The sequence below is a fragment of the Protopterus annectens genome, chromosome 17.part0, assembly GCF_019279795.1.
Source record: "Protopterus annectens isolate FY-2018-M chromosome 17.part0, PAN1.0, whole genome shotgun sequence".
Lineage (NCBI taxonomy): Eukaryota > Metazoa > Chordata > Ceratodontiformes > Protopteridae > Protopterus > Protopterus annectens.
Window position 1 is genome coordinate 389060192 of NC_056751.1, and position 22959 is coordinate 389083150.

The 22959-nt window shown below is 41.7% G+C and overlaps 1 protein-coding gene across 1 annotated transcript in view; it reads left to right on the top strand.

Annotated features, from left to right (window-relative positions):
• CARS1 (cysteinyl-tRNA synthetase 1) overlaps positions 1-22959 on the top strand; it is a 736066-nt gene that overhangs the window by 404677 nt on the left and 308430 nt on the right. The window contains exon 12 of the mRNA XM_044059397.1: positions 8500-8628. Coding sequence (XP_043915332.1) covers positions 8500-8628 — 129 coding nt within the window. The remainder of the gene's footprint in view (positions 1-8499; positions 8629-22959) is intronic.

Below are 22959 nucleotides of genomic sequence, written 5' to 3' on the forward strand. Positions count from 1 at the left end.
TGAAGATTTTGATATGAATCCTTCTTTCCTCCAAAGTAGTTTTGGATGTGTCCCTTAACTGGCCTTATTTAGCCCTTCAACCTTCGTTTTGTCTTCCTAGGAGAAGAATCTAGAAGAGAAGTGCTCTTAATACTATAGATGTCCATCAGCAGATGAGGTTTTACTTCAGGTGGGTGCATGAAATCAAAAAGATTGATCATTTCTTTTATGAAGTCAGTAAGCCTTGCTACTGGACAAACACATATTTTGCTTAGTGAACACTGCAGCTCTTAGGATATTAACCTTTTTTTCCATCTTACCTTTACAATTTGCAACAGCTACTCCAAGACCACCAATTACTGAAGAGCCCACATTCTGCCTCTTAGTACTCATCTTGGGATTAGTGCTTCTGTTTTGCTCCTGGTGAGAGGAGGAGTACAGGAACATTATTTCCTGGGGACTGTTGATCACTAGAAAGCCTAATAACTGCTTCTTAGAGGTGCTTATATTTTGCTATTGGTGAGAGAAGGTGTAGAGTGCATAGGTTCCTGACTCTTTCTGGTTGGGAAGTGAGTGTCTGTGTTTGACCTTTCTTGATTGGTCTGGTTGCTATTCAAGGTATCTACCAGGAAAAGACTACAACAAATCTTACATCATCTGGGACAAGAGTCTGGATCACCAAACAGTCTGTGCTCTGCTTCTCATCTTTGGTTTAGTGCTACTGTTTTTCTAGTGAGAGAAGAAGCAAAGAAGCATTGCATCCCAGCAGAATGAAGCTCTGGTGAGACCAACAATAGTAGTAGTCAGACAGTAGCCATTCAGGTGACTCCCCTCTTTTCATTAGTCTTGATAAGCTAATTCTTTCTTTTCATTAAGTACAGCGTGGTTTACTTCTAACTTCAGAATATCTGCCTAAATACTTCAGCCATAAATCATCAGGCTCTACTTATTAGTTTCCCATCAAGTGTTTGGCAGTGCCCTGTATAGCTACAGGCACCTTGAGTTGACATGTTTACCATAAAAGCACCATTGAAACTTCACCAATGCCTAGTTGTACTCAGGATAACTAATTTGCAGTCACAATCACTGCCCTCTGGGTAGCAAACCGGATACTCCTGACATTACTTTATATTCTCACTTCAACTGTGTAATCTTTCATAAGGGTCTGTTGCCATGGATATGAACTTTCCCACTATCTCTGTTACTAGCTTGGTTATATGGGCATCCTGAGGCAGTGTAGAAACTCCCTCATGTTTACTGACAACCAGTTAATTCTCAAACTGTTATGTTATGTGATAGATGTATTTAGACAATGTCACTGGAGGAAAAGCTCTCACATAAAAGCACTCCTAATGTCAATAAGGTTGTCAGTAGTACACACGCTACACTCCTTGCACACAATTCAAAGTAGACACATATAAACACACATGCTGAGGCACTTAAGTGTACACTACCTAAATCCCAAAGACCTCCTAGACGAAGTACACATAAACACCCTCGGCAACCCCAAATGCACTCTTTCAAAACAACACCCACATCAACACCTACCGCCACATATCCTGGAGCCTCTGCTTCTAAGCCTCTGAGGCCAGCCACCACACAATCAAATATTCTAGTCATTGGAGACTCCATTGTGAGACATACTGATGTCCCTCTCACCAGGCTGAGTAAAGAGAAAGTCATGGTCAATTGCTTATCAGGGGCCAGGATCCACCACATTATGCATATGCTCAGATCAGTGGGCCACAAGTACTAGTATGACTCATTCACAGTCCGTGTGGATGTAAATGACCTGAGACATACCTGTCTAGACTATATGAAGAGAAACATTGTGGAGCTCTCAGAATATGTACCCCAAGCTGGTATGAGCCTAACATTGAGCAATATTTTACCTTCTCCAAGAGTGATGCCACAATTTGAACAAAAGATGACTGACTTTAATAATTGGTGTACTTTTTGGTGTCAGTCTAAGGGGGTACAATATTTATCAACATGGATGGAGATGGTCAACAGACCATGCTGCTTTGCCAGGGATGGTCTGCACCTCTCCCCTCTAGGCTTTCGAATATTAGCCAAAACATTATCCTCCCCATAGTGCCTTTTTTAGCCAGTGATGAACTGAAAGTACTTCTGACATAGCAAATCAAAACCAAGAAAATCTGAAGGTATTACTGCTCAGTACTAGGCTTCTAAACAAAAAAACTCCATTTCCTAGAAGCTCTGTTCATCCTAGAGAATGCTGTTGTCTGTGCAGTCAGTGAGATGTGGTTTAAAGCCACAGAGAGCACACTGACAGTGCAAGGTTATAATGCCTTTCACACATTTAGACCAGCTATTACACAGACAGGGACTAAAGGTGGAAGTGTCTTGATTTGCATCAAAAGTAAATATACCTCAGGTCAAACACGACAATACACTCGAGCTTCTCCACATTCAAATCACCATAAGCAAAATCCAATACCTCTTCCTAGTAAGCTATAGGTTCTCCTCTATGACCCAGGAAACCCATACACTGTATTTAAACTTATTGGAAACATTCATCATCCAACCCAATACCATATTCATGGCTAACTTTAATTGCCCCACTAATAACTGGGAATCATGCATGACACCAGACGTTACAGGCACAGAGATTCCTGGCTTTTGTAAACACAAACTCCCTGGACCAGATTGTCAGTGCATCAGCAAGGGGTGCAACCATACTGGATCTGGTCCTAACTAATATGGGAGAGTTCTGCACCCCCCCCCCCCCACCACCACCACCACCAGTGTAATGTCTTCTCTGGTAAGGTCAGACCACAAAATGGTTTCCTTTGAAGTAAAAATAAATCCTGAAACCCCAGATAACCCTGGAATATTCAGGAACTACTTTAAGGCTAAATTCCTACTATTAAGTGATAACCTGGCAAAATTTCATGCACCCATATACCATGAGAACACTGCTGCCTATGTAGAACTGTTCAGAGAAACCTTATACAAGCATGTTAATAGCTGCATAGAAGCAGATGTACCCACCTGGAAGTACAGAACTAGCTCAAAAAGCAAGCCACCCTGGTGAAATCACAAAATCAATAGGCTGTATAACAGAAGGTAGAAAATCATGGCAAAAATTAGGAGGTGCACCATCGAGATAAAAGCACTGTCTTCAAACAAAACTATCAACTCAAAAGACAAATAAAGTCTACCAAAGCCAAATTTGAGGTAGATTTGGCCTCCCAGGCCAAGAACAACCACAAGGCATTCTTTAGTGATGTCCGCAACCTGAAAGGTTATGCATAATTGTGTGCAGAGGTCGTTGGAAATGGAGCCCACCTGTATTACACCAGAAGATATAGCAAACCTTCTGGCTAATAAATTCAGCTCCAACTTTACCTCCCTCCCCCCTCAATCTTGCCTCAGGAAACTACCATCAAATATAACTCCCTCTGCTTTCAGTAGGGAGCAGGTCGTTAATGCCTTCTCTAAGGCAAGGAACACTGCATCAGTGGACCTAGACAATATCCCAGGATGCCTTCTAAATAGCATGAAGCATGATCTATCAGGCCGTCTGGAATTGATTTTTAACTGTAGCATTTAAACAGGCTTTGTGCTTTATGAATAGAAAACAGCAAAAGTCATCAGTCTGTACAAAGGTGGGCCATCTACAGATCTTGGAAATTACAGACCCGTAAGTCTCACTAGTCTCGTATGCAAAGACATGGAAATAATTATCATGGAAATTATCAGTAATGACATAGGAAACCTCCACACACTAGAACCAATCCAATTTGGTTTCATCAAGGACAGGTCATGCCTACTCAACCTGGCGGACTTCTTTGAGAAGGTCACCAAAACAGTGGATGAGGGCAAAATGGTTCACAGTGCGTATCTTGACCTGGTCAAGGCATTTGACATGATCCCCCACTCCAGCATTAATGACAAACTTAAACTTAACAGGTTAGGTACAAACCCATATGTAACCCAGTGGCTAGCCAGCTGGCTCACAGACAGGACCTAGGAAGTTAAAGTTGGAGAGTCTACATCTACAAAGAAGCCAGTCACAAGCAGAGTCCCTCAGGGCTCAGTCCTGGGACTGATTCTTTTAGGGCATTTACTTCTGTGAAGTCAAGGCCAATGTCAGTGGCCTCTGGCTGACTAAATATGTAGATCATTGCAAATTAGGAGCTGTTATTGAATTGCCTGCTTACATAAAGTTCTCAAGGAAGTGCTGACACAGGCAAACAAATGGTGCCAGAGCCATGGGCTAAAACTAAATGCCAAGAAATGCATAATAGTATCCTTCAGGAAGCCATTCACCCCTGGTAAGTATCATACTGACGGCACACCCTTAAAAGTTGACCCAGTAGTCAGGGACTTGGGGAGACACACAGACAGTAATCTAGTCTTTGACCATCACATTTTACAGTACTGAGGAAATCATTCTATGTTTTACAACTTATAATTAATGGTGTGGCATCTAGGTCCAAGGAAGTCATTGCTCCACTGTGTTCAGCATTCATCATACCTCTCATTGAGTACAATGCCCCCTTTGGTATGTACCTACCCAGGCATATCAAACAATTAGAATGTCCTCAAATGTTCCTCATTAAAAGAATACAGGGTGTAAGTAACATTTCCTATGCAGACCACCTCAAGGCCCTATCCCTGTATTCTATCAACTACAAGCTCTTAAGGGTAGATCTATGCCTAGCATACAAGGCATTGTCAGACCCCACTCTGATGGACCTCCTGAACGTCTGCAAAACAAACAGCACCAGAATTACCCATTCTAAAGACAAGCATTGCCTGTGATATAAATAGGACCTGCTGGAGAGAGAAGTATATATCCCAGAGACTACCCCTTCTCTGGAACAGGCTCCCACATCAATTTGAAGCAGAATTCCTCCCTAAACCAATTCAAGTGTAAATTAGACAACTGGATGGGGAACAGGAAATTCATCGTTGATTTAGCACCTATGTCTCTAATGGACACAGGCAGCCCTGTAAGTGGTTTATCTCCCAGGCCCCTGCTTACATTTATCAAGGGTACCAGAACTTGTCAGAGATTTGGGATGCATGGCTGGGCTTAGAATGGCCTTTGTGTCCCTTAGCCTACTAAACACTTGTGAACCTATAAAAGAAACTTTAAAGGTTCTTTTAGTGGGTTGTTAGTTGTGCTTGTCTGATAGTGAAATGTAAACATCTAATGTTAGAATATGACTAAAGACATCAGGATATTTCTTCTATTTATTTGCCTTTGTCACTTTCAACTACTCAGCGGGAATTTTTTTTTTTGAATTTACAAAAAGTCTAGAATTTAGTTTTTGTGGTAAAAGGTAAGCCTGTAGTCTGTCATGACAAATTAACTTTTCCTTTTTGACTGATCATCATCATCATCATCATCTTCTTTTGGCTGTTCCCATTAGGAGTCGCCACAGCGGATCATCTGTTTCCTTTTCTTCCTGTCCTCTGCATCATGCTCTTTCACACCAACCGCCTTCATGTCCTCTCTCACCACATCCAGAAACCTTATCTTAGGCCTTCCTCTTTTCCTCTTACATGGCAGCTCCATCCTTAGCATCCTTTTCCCAATATACCCAGCATCCCTCCTAAGCATATGTCCAAACCAATGCAATCTCACCTATCTTGCTTTGTCTCTAAACTGTCCAACCTGAGCTGACCCTCTAATATACTGATTCCTAATCCTGTCCATCCTAGTCACACCCAGTACAAATCTTAACATCTTTAACTCTGCCACATCCAACTCTGACTCCTCCCTTTTCGTCAATGCTACCGTCTCCAACCCATATAACATAGCTGGTCTCACTACCCTCTTGTAGACCTTCCCTTTCACTCTTACTGGTACCCATCTGTCACAAATCACTCCTGACACTCTTCTCCACCCATTCCACCCTGCCTGTACTCTCTTCTTCACCTCTCTTCCACACTCACCATTACTCTGAACCGTTGATCCCAAGTACTTAATTTCATTCACCTTTACCAACTCTACTCCCTGCATCCTCACCATTCCTCTACCCTCCCTCTCATTTACACACATATATTCTGTTTTAGCCCTGCTGACCTTCATTCCTCTCCTCTCTAAAGCTTATCTCCACCTCTCCAGGGTCTCCTCAACCTGGTCCCTACGCTCACTACATATCACAATGTCATCTGCAAACATGGTCCATGGGGCCTCCTGTCTAATCTCATCTGTCAACCTGTCCATCACCACTGCAAATAAGAAAGGGCTCAGAGCTGATCCTTGATGTAATCCCACCTCCACTTTAAACATATCTGTCACTCCCACCGCAGTCCTCACCAATGTCACACTACCCTTGTACATATCCTGTACAACTCTTACATACTTCTCTGCCACTCCCGACTTCCATATGGTTGGCTCAAGAATTGCACTTTCCATTTCTCCTTTGACCACCTGTTCAACAGTGATGTATTTACTGTTTGCATCATTTGGTCACTGTTGGCATATCTTGCATGAATTCTTGATTTTTCCTGGGATATGGGCACGTGCATTAAGATTGACAGGACTTCTAGCTAAATATCCCAGAGTTGTTCTTTGATTTCCTTGAGGTAAGCATAGCTTAAGGTTCAAGTCCCATGCATCAGTTTAATAAGCTTGTGTTGCACTGTGATGCATTACCGTTCAATGCCTAACAGCATATGTTGCTGTCTTAAATGTGACCAGTATAATTGCTTTTGTAATATGCTCTGGAGAGGCTTGTGGTCAGATTCCACTATTATAGGTCTCCTGTACACATATTCAAACTATTGTCCCCATCTGTATACTATGGCTTGCAATTCCTTTTTTGTCTGAGCATTTTATAATCAAAGTACACGAAGCATAAGCCACTATATATCTTGAAGAAGCACCCACCCCCTACCCAGACTAATTCACATCCACTTGGATCAGCAGTGGCTTTCTGGCATCATGAGCACTTGAGAGTTGATGGAGTTGCAACAATTTATTCAGCACATTTAAGCTTTGCTTTTGCTCATTATCCCAGCACCATTTCATATTCCATTATCTCGGTTTTCTCTCTGTCAGAGAAAAGTTAAACAGCTCTGGAATAAATGTAGTTATGTACTGCAATTATTATATCTCTATGGATCTAGGACGTTTGCTCAACTGAGCAAACGTCCAAATCCATAAAACCTGAACACACTTTAACAAAAGCTCTTTTATCGAAAAAGCACTTTTGTTAAAGCGTGTCACAAAAAAATAAATAAACACTACATTTACATTTTAGCTGTGCCCCCCACACCCCCCTACTTTAATACTCTCCCTCCGAGACCGCACTACAGTGGGGAAAAGGGCAATTTCCCTTACCCGCACCGTAGTACAGCCTCAGCAACAGTCATACTTACGCAAAAGTGCTTCTTCTGTGAAAAGCACTTTTGCGTAAGTATGCCAGGCCGTTTGGATTTCGGTCGTTTGCTCAGTCGAGCAAACATCCTAGATCCATCTCTATATATATTAATATGAATTACAGTTATATTTTACGTATTTGCATTCCAGCTGATTGCAGTTAAGTTGCTCGCACTTGGATGTATTTGAGTAGGAGAGATTCAGATATGCAGATTTGATCTGTAAATATGCTTTCTCTAAATTGATATGATCTCAGATGTAGTATATGTATTATCAAAGAGAAGTGCAGAGTGACTTGCCCGTACCAAATGCACTTTGTGCTAGGTTGCTACCAATCGTAAGTACAAGTGTTCTACATTGAGATATTGAGAGTCAAGTGAGGTATTTTTGACCAGCTAATGTAGCTACCTGCATTGTCTATTTTTTAACAATCCTTTCTTATTCTTGTACTACTCTGACGCTTACGCTGGCCACCATAATTATAACTATGTCATTGTTTTGGTTTGACTTCCCCATTTTTTGAAGTTTGATTTTACTTACATCAAGCTCTTCTAATGTTTCATTTGCATATTTATTTATTTATCGGTTAACATTTGGTGACTGAGAAAGTCTAACTGGGTCAGGAACCCATTTTCAGTGGAGGACTTGGGAGAATGGCTCCACATATAAATATATATATATTTATTATTTTGCAGTACGGATTATAGTTCACATCCATTTTGAAGCCATGTGAAGCAGCAGCAATTAAAGCTGTAATTTAGGTAGGCACATACACACACACACACACACACACACACACACACACACACACACACACACGCATAAGATGATGGTTTTGTTTCTTTTACTAAGCACTGCCATAACTTCTAATGGAAGTATACCTGCCCCTTCCCATCTTATTATTACCATTAGCTTTAAAGGGACCTTTTTCCATAATTGTTTATAACACATTAAATAAATGGTCTTCTATGCATATTTTAAGTACCACTGTGGTAGTCAGGAGACATATTGGACTGAGTGAGGATCCCTTAGTAATGCTTAGTTGTGTCATGTAGTTTTGTTGTTCCTTGCTTATGAAAACTCAGTAATGTTAAAAGAAAACCCCTTACTATGTATTGTTAATATTAATGTATGCTGTACTGCATCTGTTTTAATAGGGTCGTCCAGGGTGGCATATTGAATGTTCTGCAATGGCAGGATCTATTTTGGGTGAGTCCATGGACATTCATGGGGGAGGATATGATCTTCGATTCCCTCACCATGACAATGAACTGGCCCAGTCAGAGGTATGTATCACAGAGAAAAAAATAGTGTTTATGCTATATCGTAAATTGTAAAATATTTAATTAAAACAATAGTTCTCAATTCTAAATAGAAGAAATGTATATGACTTGTGTGCACTTGCTTTTGTGATGAACATGTGTACATTCTGTTTAGAAGGTAAAATGTGCTGCTGCAGTAAAAGATGTATACTCTTTATGCCTGGCTCCATGATGCAGAGGGACTCTGCTCTTACTCTGACTGAGTCAAATGAGGTTCAGCCCTGACACTAAAGTGGTCCAGCAGGAAGGGAGAGGATTGAAGGAGTGTGGTCCACTTACCACTCCCTAGAAGTGGGGAGGGTTGCAAGTGGTCAAGGAGCACATGGGAAAATGTAATTTCTATAGAACAGAGTGGGGAAGCAATTTCCTTTACTTGAGGAAAGGGGACAGGATTGTGTGCTGGCAACGAACTGTGCATAAGTGAAGGATAACCAGCACAGGCAGCCCATTGCATGTCCCCCTCCACCCCCATGAAGCCAGGTGTTCATAAGGATGGTAGGGCCACAAATAAGAGAAACACTTGAACCCACCTCATTGTTTTTCTCAATGACTGCCCCTACGGATGACCTTCGCTACAGTGATGGGAACTGAATGGGTCATTTGGTCAGGAGGGGCCAATGGTCAACAGGCAGCAGAGGTAAAGTGTGATTAAAAAAAAAAAACAAAGATACTTACTCTTTAGGACTTCATTATATTAATTTTTCATTTGCTATGTTGTTGGCATACCTAGGCACAGTGCATTAGCACTTGTGTTTTGTATTAATTTCATGTCATTTTTATGCTCCAAAGTTTTGTCTGTCTGAGCAAACCAGTTCTTTAATGCTGCCAGATTTCAAAGGTTGTGGCAGATGCCTTTTGTTAGTTACCACTGTTAATGATTATAAAGGCATGAAAGAAATTAGCACAAAAAATAGAAGCAAAATGATAAGTTTTACAACAGTGAATAGATAATGACTAAGGTGATAGCTGGAAAGAGCTAAGTGACTTTAATTACCTCACTGTTAACTGGGAATCCTGTACGACACCACATACATGCACAGAGATTCCTGGATTTTGTAAACACAAACTACCTGGACCAGATAGTCAATACACCAACCAGGGGTACAACCATACTGCATCTGGTCCTCACTAATATGGGAGAGTGCTGCACACCCCTTACTGTAATGCCTTCCCTGGTAAGGTCAGACCACAAAATGGTCTTCTTTTAAGTAAACAAAAAAAACTGGACCTCCAGCTAAACCTGGAATATTCAGGAACTATTCTAAGGCTGACTTCCTGCTATTGAGAACCTGGCAAACAAGCCCCCATAAACCCCGAGAACACTGCTGTCTGTGCAGAACTGCTCACAGAAACCCTGTACAAGCATGTTAATAGCTGCATAGAGGCAGCTGTACCCACCAGGAAGAAGTACAGATCTAACTCAAAAAAACTAGCCACCTTGGTGGAATCACAAAATCAATAGGCTGTATAACAGGAGGAAGAAATTCATGGCAAAAATTAGGAGGTGCAGCACCCAGCAGGATAAAAGGACTTTCATCAAACTAAACAAACAATTGACAGGACAAATAAAGTTTACCAAAGCCAAATATGAGATAAGTTTGGCCTCCCAGGCCATGGACAACCACAAAGCATTCTTTAGCTATATCCACAACCTCAAAGGCATTACACAATTGTGTGCAGAGCTCATTGTAAATGGAGCCACCTACCAGAAAACATAGCAAACCTCCTGGCTGATAAATTCAGCTCCAACTTTACCCATCTCTCTCCCTCAACCTTCCCTCCAGAAATATCAATTATAACTCCCCCTACTGTCACTAGGGAACAGGTCCTTAATGCTCTCTCTAAGACCAAGAACACTGCATCAATGGGCCCAGACAATATCCCAGAATGCCTTCTAAATAGCATGAAACATGACCTATCAGGGCCTCTGGAATTACTATTTAACTGTAATCTCCAAACAGGTTTTGTGCCTCATGAATGGAGAAAGGCAACAGTCATCCCTCTGCACAAAGGTGGGCCATCTACAGACCCTGGAAACTACAGACTCCTAAGTCTCACTAGTCTTCATGTAAAGCCATGGAAAGAATTGTCATGAAGATGATCAGTAGAGATGTAGTAAATCTCCAGACACTGGACCCAACCCATTTTGGTTTCATCAAGGGCAGATCGTGCCTACTCAACCTGGTGGACTTCTTTGAGAAAGTGGATGAGGGCAAAATCGTTCACACTGGCTACCTTGACCTGGCCAAGGAATTTCACACAATACCCCGCTCGGGCATTGTTGCCATACTCAAAAGGTTAGGTACAAACCCATATGTCACCTGGTGGATAGCCAACTGGCTCACAGACAGGACGCAGGAAGTTAGACTTGGGGAGTCCACCTCTACAAAGAAGCCAGTCACAAGTGGAGTCCCTCGGAGATCTGTCCTTGGGCTGCTCCTTTTTGGCATTTACTTCTCAGAAGTCAAGGCCAATGGTGGTGGTCTCTGGCTGACTAAATTTGCAGATGATTGCAAATTAGGAACTGTCATTGAATCTCACACTGACACAAATGTTCTCCAGGAGGGGCTGATCCAGACAGACAACTGGTGACAGAGCCATGGACTAAAATGAAATACCAAGAAATGCATAATAGTATCCTTCGGGAAGGCATCCATCCCTGGTAACTATCATACTGACAACACACCCCTTAGAGTTGACCCAGTAGTCAGGGACTTAGGGATGCACATAAATAGTAATCTAGCCTTTGACCATCATGTGTCTACAGTGGTGAGGAAATCATTCTATGTTGCACAATTTATAAACAAATAAATGGCATCTAAGTCCATGGAAGTCTATTCGGCATTCATCAGACCTATATAGTACAGTGCCCTCTTTGGTATGTACCTAACCAGGCATATCCAACAAATGGAATGTCCACAGAGGTTCCACACTAAAAGAATACAAGCTGTAAATAAAATGTCCTATGCAGACCACCTCAAGGCCCTTTCCCTGTATTCCGTCTCCTACAGGCTTCTGAGGGGAGATGTATGCCTGGCATACAGGGCATTGTCAGACCACACTCTGATGGACCTCCTGCATATCCACAAAACAAACAGCACCAGAATTACCCATCCTAAAAACTTAAAATTTGCCTGTGATGTAAATAGGACATGCTGGAGAGGTAGGTATATATCCCAGAGACTACCGTGCCTATAAAACAGGCTCCCCATCCATGTGAAGTGGAGTTCCTCCAAAACCCAATTCAAGTGCAACTTGCACAATTAAATGGGAAACCAGAAATTCATCCCTGGTTTGGTACCTATGTCTCGAATGGGCACAGGTAACCTGTAAATGGTTTATTTCCCAGGCCCATGCTTACAGTTATCAGGGGTATCAAAACTTGTCAGAGATTTCGGATGCATGGCTAGGCTTAAAAAGACCCTTGTGGTCATTAGCCTAGTAAACACATATGAACCTATAAATAAAGATGTACTTTTGTGTCTTGACCATCAGCTTTTTTTTATTCATTTGCTGTTGCAAGAAGAAGGTGAGCCATTTCACTGAAGAATACACATGCACAATTTTTGAGTAGGTCATTGCACTTCTAGGTGTGAATGCCAACATTTACATTTAATTGCTGATAGGCAACATTCATTTGATTTAGATTAGTTGTTTACTAACAATTGTTTACCATAAGGCACTATTCTTACATGCTGTCCATTTGCAAGTCACTTAGTTCACAGCCATAGAAGCAGTTAGGTGTCAGTTTACAGTGGAGGTCTTGAAGTAAAAGCATACTTTTCTCTATAGTTGATGTAATACTTGTGTGCATGTATGCCGTGTGGCATGGCATAATGAAGGCTGCAGCTGAACTAGGAGAAGATGCTACTTCAGGGTCATATGATGTTACTACATGCAAAGTGAGTCTCAGGCAGAGACAAGGTCACCACATAAACAGATTAGGAACAGCTGCCTCTTAGAATATTATGGGATTTAAAAATACAAGATAGCAGATTCCTGGTTTCTGAGTCCTGGCTCAAAGAAGGGTATGAAGGAATGTTATAAGGTGTGTTAAGTGGAGTCAAGTCTGAAGGGGAGGATCCAGCCTGGAAACAATTCTCTTCATAGAGAGCTTGCCTTGAAGATAGATTAGTTGTGTTAGAACTTACCAATAATGATAGATGTCCTTCTCTTCTCTGCTGCAATATTCTTTACACAAGGGAGTTGTGTGCCAAGGCAACCTGATGTCGGCATGTATACCAACGTTTTTTGCTACTGTAAGGTGCGTGGTACATCTGAAATAGGCGGCTGCTATTGGATTTAGGCCATAAAAGTGATGTACGCATGCACCATCCTCAGAACTGAAGCCCGAGGCAGAGAGAGACGGTCTAAGGGAAAGAGTATCAATGCATCCAAGAACCGAAGGAAGTGGGTTGGGACAGAATACTGAACAGATGAGAGAAGGACATCTATCGTTATGGTAAGTTCTTGCACAACTAATCTATGTCCTTCTATTCATCTGTTGCAGTATTCTTTACATGAGGGAGAATACCAAAGCTCATGCAGAAAAGGAGGTGGAGGTAGCAGAAAAAATTTCCAGGAAACCTTGAAGAATGTGGATCTGGAGGTAGAATCCAGTTTATAATGCTTAGTGAAGGTATGGACTGAGGTCCAGGTAGCTGCTTCTAGAATGGAGTTAATGTCCAGCCCTTTGAGGAAGGCCCCTAAGGAAGACACTGCCCTAGTAGAACGAGCTTTGACAGTGCCAGGAACGGCTTTACCATGGTAGGCATAGCAGAAAGAAACAGATTTGGAAATCCAGTGGAGATGGTCTGCCTGGATACAGACAATCCCAGAGCCTTGAGGTGGAAAGATGCAAATAGTTAGTTTGATTTCCTAAAAGGTTTAGTCTTGCAAAGGTAGAACCTGAGTTGTCTGTGTACATCAAGTGTGTAGGATCCTCTCACTATTGTTTTGGGGAGAGGGGAAAAAGGTAGGCAAATGAATGGTCTGGTTTAAGGACAATTCATTAACTGCCTTTGGCATGAACATAGGGTTGGTGTGAAGGGAAACCCTATCTTTGTGGAAGCTCGGGAAGGGTGTAGAAGCCATCGGGGCTTGAAGCTTGGAAACCCACCTGGCAGAGGTTATAGCCAACAGGAGAACGGTTTGCCAGATACAGTGTTTGAGGGAGCTATAAGAGGCTTGCTGAAAAGGCCCTTGAGTCAGCTTCTCTAGCACAAAGTTAAGATCCCGGGGAGGGGGGCTGCAAGTCTCCTGTGATGTCTAATGTGGAGGATGCCTTTAAGAAATTGCTTGGCCTCAAATCTGGAAGCTAAAGGAGGTGAAAGAGGCAGACATGCAGCAATAGCTGACAAACATGTTTATATAGAGGAATAAGCTAAGCCCGCATTGAACAATTTTAACAGATATGAAAGAATCATTGGGGGATCCACCGTAAGTCCTGGATTCTAGCAAGACACCAAAAGGAAAACCTCTTCCATTTGGAAAGGTAAGATTTCCTTGTATTGAGTTTTCTGGCCTCCTGCAGGATTTGAAGCATGCCCTCAGAGTAAAGGTGTCTGAAGGGAATCAGGGCTCAAGGCTGTATCACCCACAAGGTCTGTTGAAGAGTTTTCAGGTGAATGAGGGAGCCCTTGTTCTGTGGGAGTAAGTCCACTCTGTGAAGTAACTTGTGGTGATTGCCTTTGGCTAGGTGTAGAAGAAGGGGGAACCAGTGCTGTCTTGGCCAATATGGAGTCACCAGCAAGCTCTTTGGTCTGTCATGTTGAATTTTCAGGAGGACTTTTGGGATGAGTGGTATGGGAGGGTATCCTTAAAGAAACTTCCCTTTCCAAGAAATTGACAGGGTTTCCACTTTCCTTGCCTGAGGATGTGGTTCTCTGGCACAACATTTTGAAAGTTGTTTGTTCAGAGGGGAGGAAAACAAGTCTATTTGTAGAATACCCCACTGGTGGACAATGTCCAGGAACACATCCCTGTGAAGCATCCATTCATTGGGCTTGTGTTCTGGATCTGCTCAGTGTGTCTGCCACAGAGTTCTGATTGGAAGGGATGTAGACTGCCTAAAGAGATATTTCCAGTTGGCAAGCTAGTTCCCAAGCCTATAAGGCAAGTCTGCAAAGGAGGCAGGATCTTGCCCCCCCCCCCCCCACACACTTGTTTAGATACCACAGAACAGTCATATTGTCTGTGTAGGTTCGCAGCCATCCTGGCCTCAGGAGGGGTTGGAAGGCCTGTAAGGCTAGAATCATTGCACTCATTTCCCTTATATTTGTGTGGTCTTTTCTGTGAGAGGGGGTCCATTGACCTTGAACTTTGTGTGGGTCCAGAGCTGCTCCCCAACCTGTATTCGAAGCATCTGTGTACAGGTCCTGAGTTGGGACCAATGGGTGAATGGGAAACCCTGAGTTTATGAACAGTTGTCTTATCCACCACTGGAGCTCCTCCTTGAGGCAGGGTACTAGTGGTGTTGGAAATTCTAGTGGGTGGGCATGTTGAGACCACACTGATTTCAGGAACCATTGGAATTTCCTCTTGTGGAGCCTTGACAGAGGTAGCATAGTTATGGTAGAGGCCATCAGTCCTAGGATTTGTAGAAACTGTCTTGCAGACAAGTGTTTTAGGGGGACAATGTCTGGATAAAACCTAGGGAGATCTCCTGGGGCTTCTGGAGGGGAGAGACATAAACATTTTGTCGGTTTGGAATCTGCATCCCAGAAAGACATGATCTTGAGATGGGGCAAGAGTAGATTTTTTTTTAAGTTGATGGTGAATCCCAGGTGATGCAAAATGGCTATGGCTGAGTGGAGATTGTTTTTCAGTTCCTCCGGAGTTGGCTTGGAACAGAAGGTCATCTAGATAAAGGAATATCTGAATGCTTTGGAGTCTGCAGAACGTGACCATTGGTGCTAGGCATTTTGTGAAGACTTGGGGCTGTAGAGAGACTAAAAGGCAAAGCAGAGAATTGAAAATGCCAGGAGCCCACAGAAAAACATAAACATTTCCTGAATTTGGGATGAATGGGAATATAGAAATAAGCATCCTTGATGTCTTTGGATGCTAGGAAGGCATGAGGGAGGATCAAAGGGAAGAGGGTCTGCAGAGTTAGCATTTTGAAGGAAGGTACTTTCAGAAAGGTGTCGAGATAGGAGAAGTCTAGAATAGGTGTCCAAGGTCTTTCCTTCCTGGGGACCAGGAACATGCATGAATAGAAGCCTGTTCATTTTTGAGTAGGGGGCACAGGATGGATTGTGCCCTGTTCAAGCAGGTTTTGTAATAATGGGGGGAAGAATGGTGTCTGTTCTTTTGGGTGTTTACAGATACCTCTGAAAGAGGTACTGTGTGCCAGACCATAAAGTATCCATTTTTTTATGATGCTTCAAACCCTAGTGTCTTGAGTGATGGATTCCCAGGCAGGAAGGTAGAGAGAAAGCCATAGGGGGAGGGGAGGGAACACGGAATTTCTGAGTAGTCAGGAGGAAGAACCTGTTCTGTCAGGAAAGGGCTGTTTAGGCAGCAGAAGAAGAAGCAGAGAACTGATGTGGTTTCTTGCTCCCTTTAGAGGGTTTGGGTTGGGGGGGGTCCGGGATTACCTGCGGACAAAGACCTGTTTCCCCGGGTAGTTCCTATGAAATTTAGGTAATGGAGAGACCAAGATATGTTTAAGGTGTTTTAACTCCTTGCTGTTTTCATGCAGAGACTTGAAGAGTTCTACATATGGTTTGCCAAATAAAGCGGTCTTGGCAAGGGGGGAGCATCCATAAGCTTCGCCTTGATGTCCAAAGGGAGGGGTTGAAGCCTCCACCAGGTGAACCTTCATAATGCAGCGGAAGAAGCTGCAGCTCTGGAAGTTGCCTCGACTGCATTGTAACTGCATTTGATGGAAGGTCTGACCGCATGTGTGGATGCAGCAATAAGGGAAGATAACAAGGCTTTATTCTCAGAGTCTAGTATGTCAGACACTATCTTAGAGAGTCGTGTTATAACTTCCATGGTGTACTTAGTCATGTGGGTCTGGTAATTCAGGGCTCTGAAAAACCTCAAAACTTGGCCAGCAGACAAACTGAGACCAAAAAGCCCACAAACTGCTGCAGAAATACACAAAATGTGTTTAATTTTAAGCGCTTTTCGTTGCTCGTGATGCAACTTCTTCAAAAATAAACACACATTTTTCCAGTAGTGTTATATAAATAATTAGTACAGTCACATGATAATATGATGAGCCTAAGTTCCCCTGGACATTGGGAACAGATGCCTGTTATGCCTGTCTGTGTGTAAAACCAGCTTGGTCTGTTGATCTGATCCACAACAGAGCATGTCTCCAAGTTCTTATGTGCCTCTGAAGAGACATCCATAGGGAGAAGTGCAGCTTCCGCTTTGGATGTAGGTCTTTTCGCCATCCTCTTAGTAGGCTCATTTGTTGGGTCCGAGGAACCCTCCAATGAGCTTTTATCTAAGAGTTTGAGATGTTGGTTCTCCAAGTAAATCGCAAGGGATAAAAGTCAGCTACAAAGGGTCTTGGGCACAAATTAATTGACAAATCAAACAGTTTTTATGGTCTTGGTGGGTCCCAAGAAAGAAAAGGAACTGGGAATGGCTGTCCTTGTGTGGAATCTGCCTTCCATAGTCACATTTCCCTTTCCTGGATGACATTAACCTCAACCAAGAGAAAACAGTAGCAAAAGACAAAAGGTTTTCCCAATGGGGCACTTATCTTTATTGAAGAAAACAATTCCGGCAGCAGAGTGACGTCCGGGACTGGCGGCCCGACTGGCAGCAAAGAAGTTCTGAGGATGGTGTGCGCGTACGTCACTTTTATGGCCTACATCTGGTAGAAGCCTACGTCACACTTACAGCACACCATACGGTAGTAAAGACTTTGGTATACTGGCTGACATTGGGTCACCTTAGTAGGCAACTCCCTCATGTAAAGAATACTTCAACAGATGAATAGAAGGATATGTTAATTTACTCAGCTTGTGTTTGGAGTTTTTGTTTGTGGAACTAAGGGGGAACAGACACCACTTAAGTACTGGTGGATATTGTACCAGAAATAATGAAGCTGTGTTTTAAATAAAATCTACAGATTGTGGCACTAAATCTGTGAAAGTGAACTTGCATCTTGTAAGAGTTCTCACTGAAGTAAAACTGTATGTTTTATGTTGATTCCCTTTTTTTTTTGCAAGAATGCCCTATTCTTTAATTTTTCCCGGGAAATCAGCCTTGTTTGTGCTGCAAGTTGGTATCTATAAACTGTTAACTCTTATTAGAACTACACAAGAATACCACAAGTGTAAGTGAGCAAAACCGCTGTTGACAGGAAACTTGTCAGTAGAAAATTTTCATAGGTTCATACTAGGCTATCTGCCCAAGGGCATTTATAAGCCTAGCCCAAAGTTTTGTGGCTTTCACCACCCCTTAAGTTTGAAAGGTACTGTGCCCATTAGTTTACCGTGCCTCTGTCCAGCAGTGACACTGAGGTGATCCCCGGGGTAAACCTGCGATCTCCCATCCATTGGTCAAGATTTCTCTTGAACAGAGCCAGCGAGGTGCTCTGCCTCACATGTACCGGGATTTTGTTCCACAGCATAGGGAGTCTCTGGGTGATGAATCTGTCCCTCCAGCACGTCCTATTTATAACTGTGTTGAGGTTTAAGTCTCTTCCTCTTGTATTTCTTGTGGATTTAGATTTTTTGAGGTGGAGCATGTCCATCAATTCCGGGTTTGACATGGCCTTGTATGTTAGGCACAGGTCCCCTCTGAGCAGACGGTATGCGACTGAATAGAGCTGGAGTTCCTTCAGTCGGGCAGCATAAGACATATTTTTGAGACCCTTTATCCTTTTGGTGAGGAACTTTTGGGGCCTTTCCAATTGCTGCAGGTGTCTGGTAAGATACATTCCGAATGGGGCATTGTACTCAATCATTGGTCTGATGAGTGATGAGTAGAGGGGAACAATGACCTCCCTTGATCTAGATGTGAATCCCTTCATGATCAGGTGGGCAATGTAGAAGGTTTTCCTAACTACCTTGGCAACGTGGGTGTCAAATGAAAGGTTTCTGTCAACCTGGGTCCCCAGATCCCTGATAACCTCTTCTGTGCTTAGTAGATTGCCACCTATATGGTAGCTAGGGGTAACCTTGTTTTTCCCGAAGGGTATGACTATGCATTTTTTGGCGTTTAACTTTAGGCCATGGCTCTGGCACCAGTTATCCGTTTCTATGAGACCCTTCTGGAGGATATCTGTGTCTGATGTGTTTTCAACTATGGCGCCCAGTTTGCAGTCATCTGCAAACTTAGTCAGCCATAATCCTCCTGTGTTTGCCTGTACTTCTGAAAAGTAGATGCCGAACAAGAGGGGGCCTAGGACTGAGCCTTGTGGGACACCACTTGTGACCGGCTTGGAGTCTGACATGGCGCCAGCCACTCTGACCCTGTGGGTTCTGTCACTTAGCCAGTTTGCAACCCATCTTGTGACGTATGGGTTTACATTTAAGTTGGTGAGTTTTTCTATGATACCCGAGTGGGGTATTGTCGAAAGCTTTTGCAAGGTCAAGGTAGGCTGTGCGGACTGCCTTGCCCTCATCAATGGCCTTAGTGACTGTTTCAAAAAAATTAACCAAGTTTAAAAGGCATGATCTGCCCTTGACAAAGCCAAACTGGGTTGGATCCAATGTCTGTAAGTCCCCTATGTCTTTATTTATGAGTTCCATTATGATCCTCTCCATAGCTTTGCAGACTAGGCTTGTCAAGCTGATGGGGCGGTAATTACCAGGGTCAGTAGAGGCACCGCTCTAAAATCTCATGAAAACAGGACACTGTTAACCCAGTGTTCATTTGAACATGTTAAATAAAACAACTAAATGAATCTTTAGGTGAGGAAGCTTTGCCCCCCCCCCCCCAGCCTACCCCTATAACACCCTTTATTATAAGACCAAGGGTTAAAGTAAATAAAACTAGATATAGTACATTGCTGTCGGAGGCAAAGTATAAACACAACCAGCACTGATTCCCTTTAAAACAATACAACACACTTCTCTTCCATTTAACAACTCAAAAAAAGAAGAAAGAAACAAGTGTATAAAAATATTTAAAGCTGCTAAAACTGTTTTCCTACAGTATTCACATAAACTGACTCCACAATCTCATTGGCATTGAGTGCAGTGGGTTTAGCACACAAAGGATCAAACTTAAATAGCAGTGATAATTAGAACTTGCTTATATTGTATATTAAGTAATGCCACAAGACTCCAACATGCATTTTAGCTAATTGCACTATTTAACATCTCATCAATGAGTGCTTACAGTAATTTCAAAGTACTGTCCTTAATCACCGATGGCTCCTAACAGAATGCTTCTGTCTTACACACAGGTTAAATGAAGCTTCCATCAACTTTGTTTACTCCTCTGACTTTATACCTTTCTAAACAACATTGCTTCATTCTAGGATGGGAAAAAACAACTTGGCTATTCTACTTTAACAGTGAAAACTGGCCTAAGCTACTCTTGGATATCTGCAAATGTGTTATGTGTAAATTATTATGCTGTGGTTTTCTGCAAGACTTTTCATTTCTGGTCTTTCTCTTGAGCATGTCTGAAACACACAGGCAACCAATGACAAACTCTCTGACATTCTTTAACAATGAGAGAAAGAAATCATGTTTATAACTGAAAGCATAGTGTTTCAGCAAGGAGATCAGAGGTCATTCATTGACAAGACACTTGCCTAAATCTGTAATGTTATATGAAAAATTAATTTCTGCTTTTCCACAGTTTCTTACTCATGCTGGATACAAAATTAAGATAATAAGTTAACTTATGAATTTTATAATTTATCTGGCAAACTTAGACTAAATGTTTGCACTTCAGTAGGAACTGTATATATACAGTCACTGCCTTGTAGCAGAAATGAAGCTTAACTATATGGTTCCTTAATTGCTAAATCACTTAAGTGAAGATAACTGGTTAAACTCAATCCCTTGTATCATAGAACAAATCTGTTAAGCCTTTAACGAAGCATTTGAGTCTTCTTATACATGCAGCATAAAATATTTCAGAATATACAGTCAAAAAACAACATAATTAATAGCAGGTGGAGCAACAAGTTAAACCACTTTATTGTATTAGGAGATTATATAAAATGTCCCACCCAGTGAGTGATAGCAATATCTGTTTATATGGTCTTCGGTTTATATAATAACACTTTTATTTTGTATCATTCTAACTTCATTTCTTTGGGAGTCTTGTAAAGTTGGTTGTCACACTAGTAAATCCAGCTTAGGCCATCAATACATTTGGATATCACCACTGGAAATAACAGTGTTTTTCTTTTCCCATCCTGTTAATGGCTAGTGTCTTTCAGTGTTAAATCCGTAATAGCATAGATGTACCTGTGTTATAATCAGCTCCAGGGCTTGTTATCATTGTGTCAGTCTATGCTGAGGGGCATGAAGTCACAACACATAATGCATAACTATCTGTTCATTAAAAATGTACCTGTGCCAAGTGCCGTTAGTCTTATTGTGAAGGGAAAGGTAAGCTTATCATCCTAGAGAAGCACATACTAGCCTTGAGGTTACTCACTGCAATTATCAAGTGACACTGTAGAATTGTGAGCCTCTATCAGTAGTAAGCACCAGTTGTTAATAAATTATGATGGTAGTCTTGCAAAAGGTCATGCAGTATCAGTGGCTTGTTGGGCTAATAAGTAATCATATTTAGCCAAATTAAACTGAGCTTTGCAATAAAAAAAATAAATTGGTGTTAGCCAGCATGACAAATGTAACTTTTTTCAGTGATGGAATCCAGTGTAATCTTATCTTTTAAGCTCATCCTTCCAAATGACTGTGGCTTTGCTACAGGTATACAAACCTTGAGATAGTGGTCTGATAGAGTATGTTTTGCTATAATTTTTTCTTTTTACATCCAGTCTGTTTTGTCCTCAGTGTCAAGATGCGCAGGTATTATGAACTTCCACCCTATTTGGATTTAAACCTTTGTTTCAAGTATACACTGCTTTGTCATTGCGTAACTGTTTAATGTGTCCATCCTGCATTAGCTAACACTGGACTGATAACTGTGGTTGGGAACCTGTCAAGTTGTACAATACTGTTAATACTCTGTACATAGTTCACGTGCATCTAGAGTGGAGATCTTTATTCTGTTGTATAATTGTGCAGTTTAATTGTGGTACTACACGTGTTAACACTTTTTAACATCTTAATTAAATCATCAGATTTAATATGCAACATGAGTTCACATACATTAATAGAAAAGTAGCCAAACCATAATGTTTCCATTTTCTTTTTAACAAGTTACATTTACTCCAACATTACATACATTGCTCATTTCCTCCTTTCCCTTAAACATTATTCCTCCTGCTAAGCATTATTTCTACACATTTAATTTATTTCAGTAAAATTTGTTCATTCCTTATTTAAAAATCAGTATACAATACATCTGTTACACCTGGTTTAGATTTAGATTTCTATTTTCTAGTAATTGCTTTTTTGTCACCCATAACACTAAACTTATTAGTCTTACTGTGTCTAAACCTTTCATATCCTCAACCCTGCTCAAAAAATAATTTCCTTAATTACTACCATGTGTTGTCTGTCCCGCGGTGGTGGTGCTGCGGTAGCATTGTCGCCTCACAGTAAGACGCTGTCTGGTTCGATTCTCAGCTAGAGCGTCTTCTGTGTGGAGACATGCGTGAATGGGCATACCTTCGTTGAAGGTTGTGCGTCAGGGCTGGTAACTCTGCACGTAAAAATCAACTACCAATCATTAGCGGACCGGAGTTCTGCTGTGGCGACCCCTAACCGGAAAAAGCCGAAAGACACAACAACAACTACCATGTGTTGTCTCAACATTTCTGTCAAAGTATTCCATAGGGATTATTTTTAAATCTCCCAACTTGTTACATTCTCAAACACATTTTCTCACTTTCCTCTGTTTTCCCTGCCATATATTCTACATTTGCTGTTTACTAGAGGCAATATCAGAAGTCTACATGAGGTGTAAAATAACTATGCATATATACTTCCACTCACTAATCCTAAATCATCTGGATTTTTATGGCATACTTGACACTTTACTGATTTCTACGCATGGTTCCTTTGAATTTGCCTTTCTACTCTCTCTTCCAGTATTTTCTAAGCTAGTCTGAGTCTTATTTTAATGCACTATTTTATATGCCATAATAATGATCCTTTTTACAGCATATTCTGTTCTAGATTCATCTAATAATGTTACCACAGTTAGCCTTTCACTTAGCACTTGCCTGTTTGG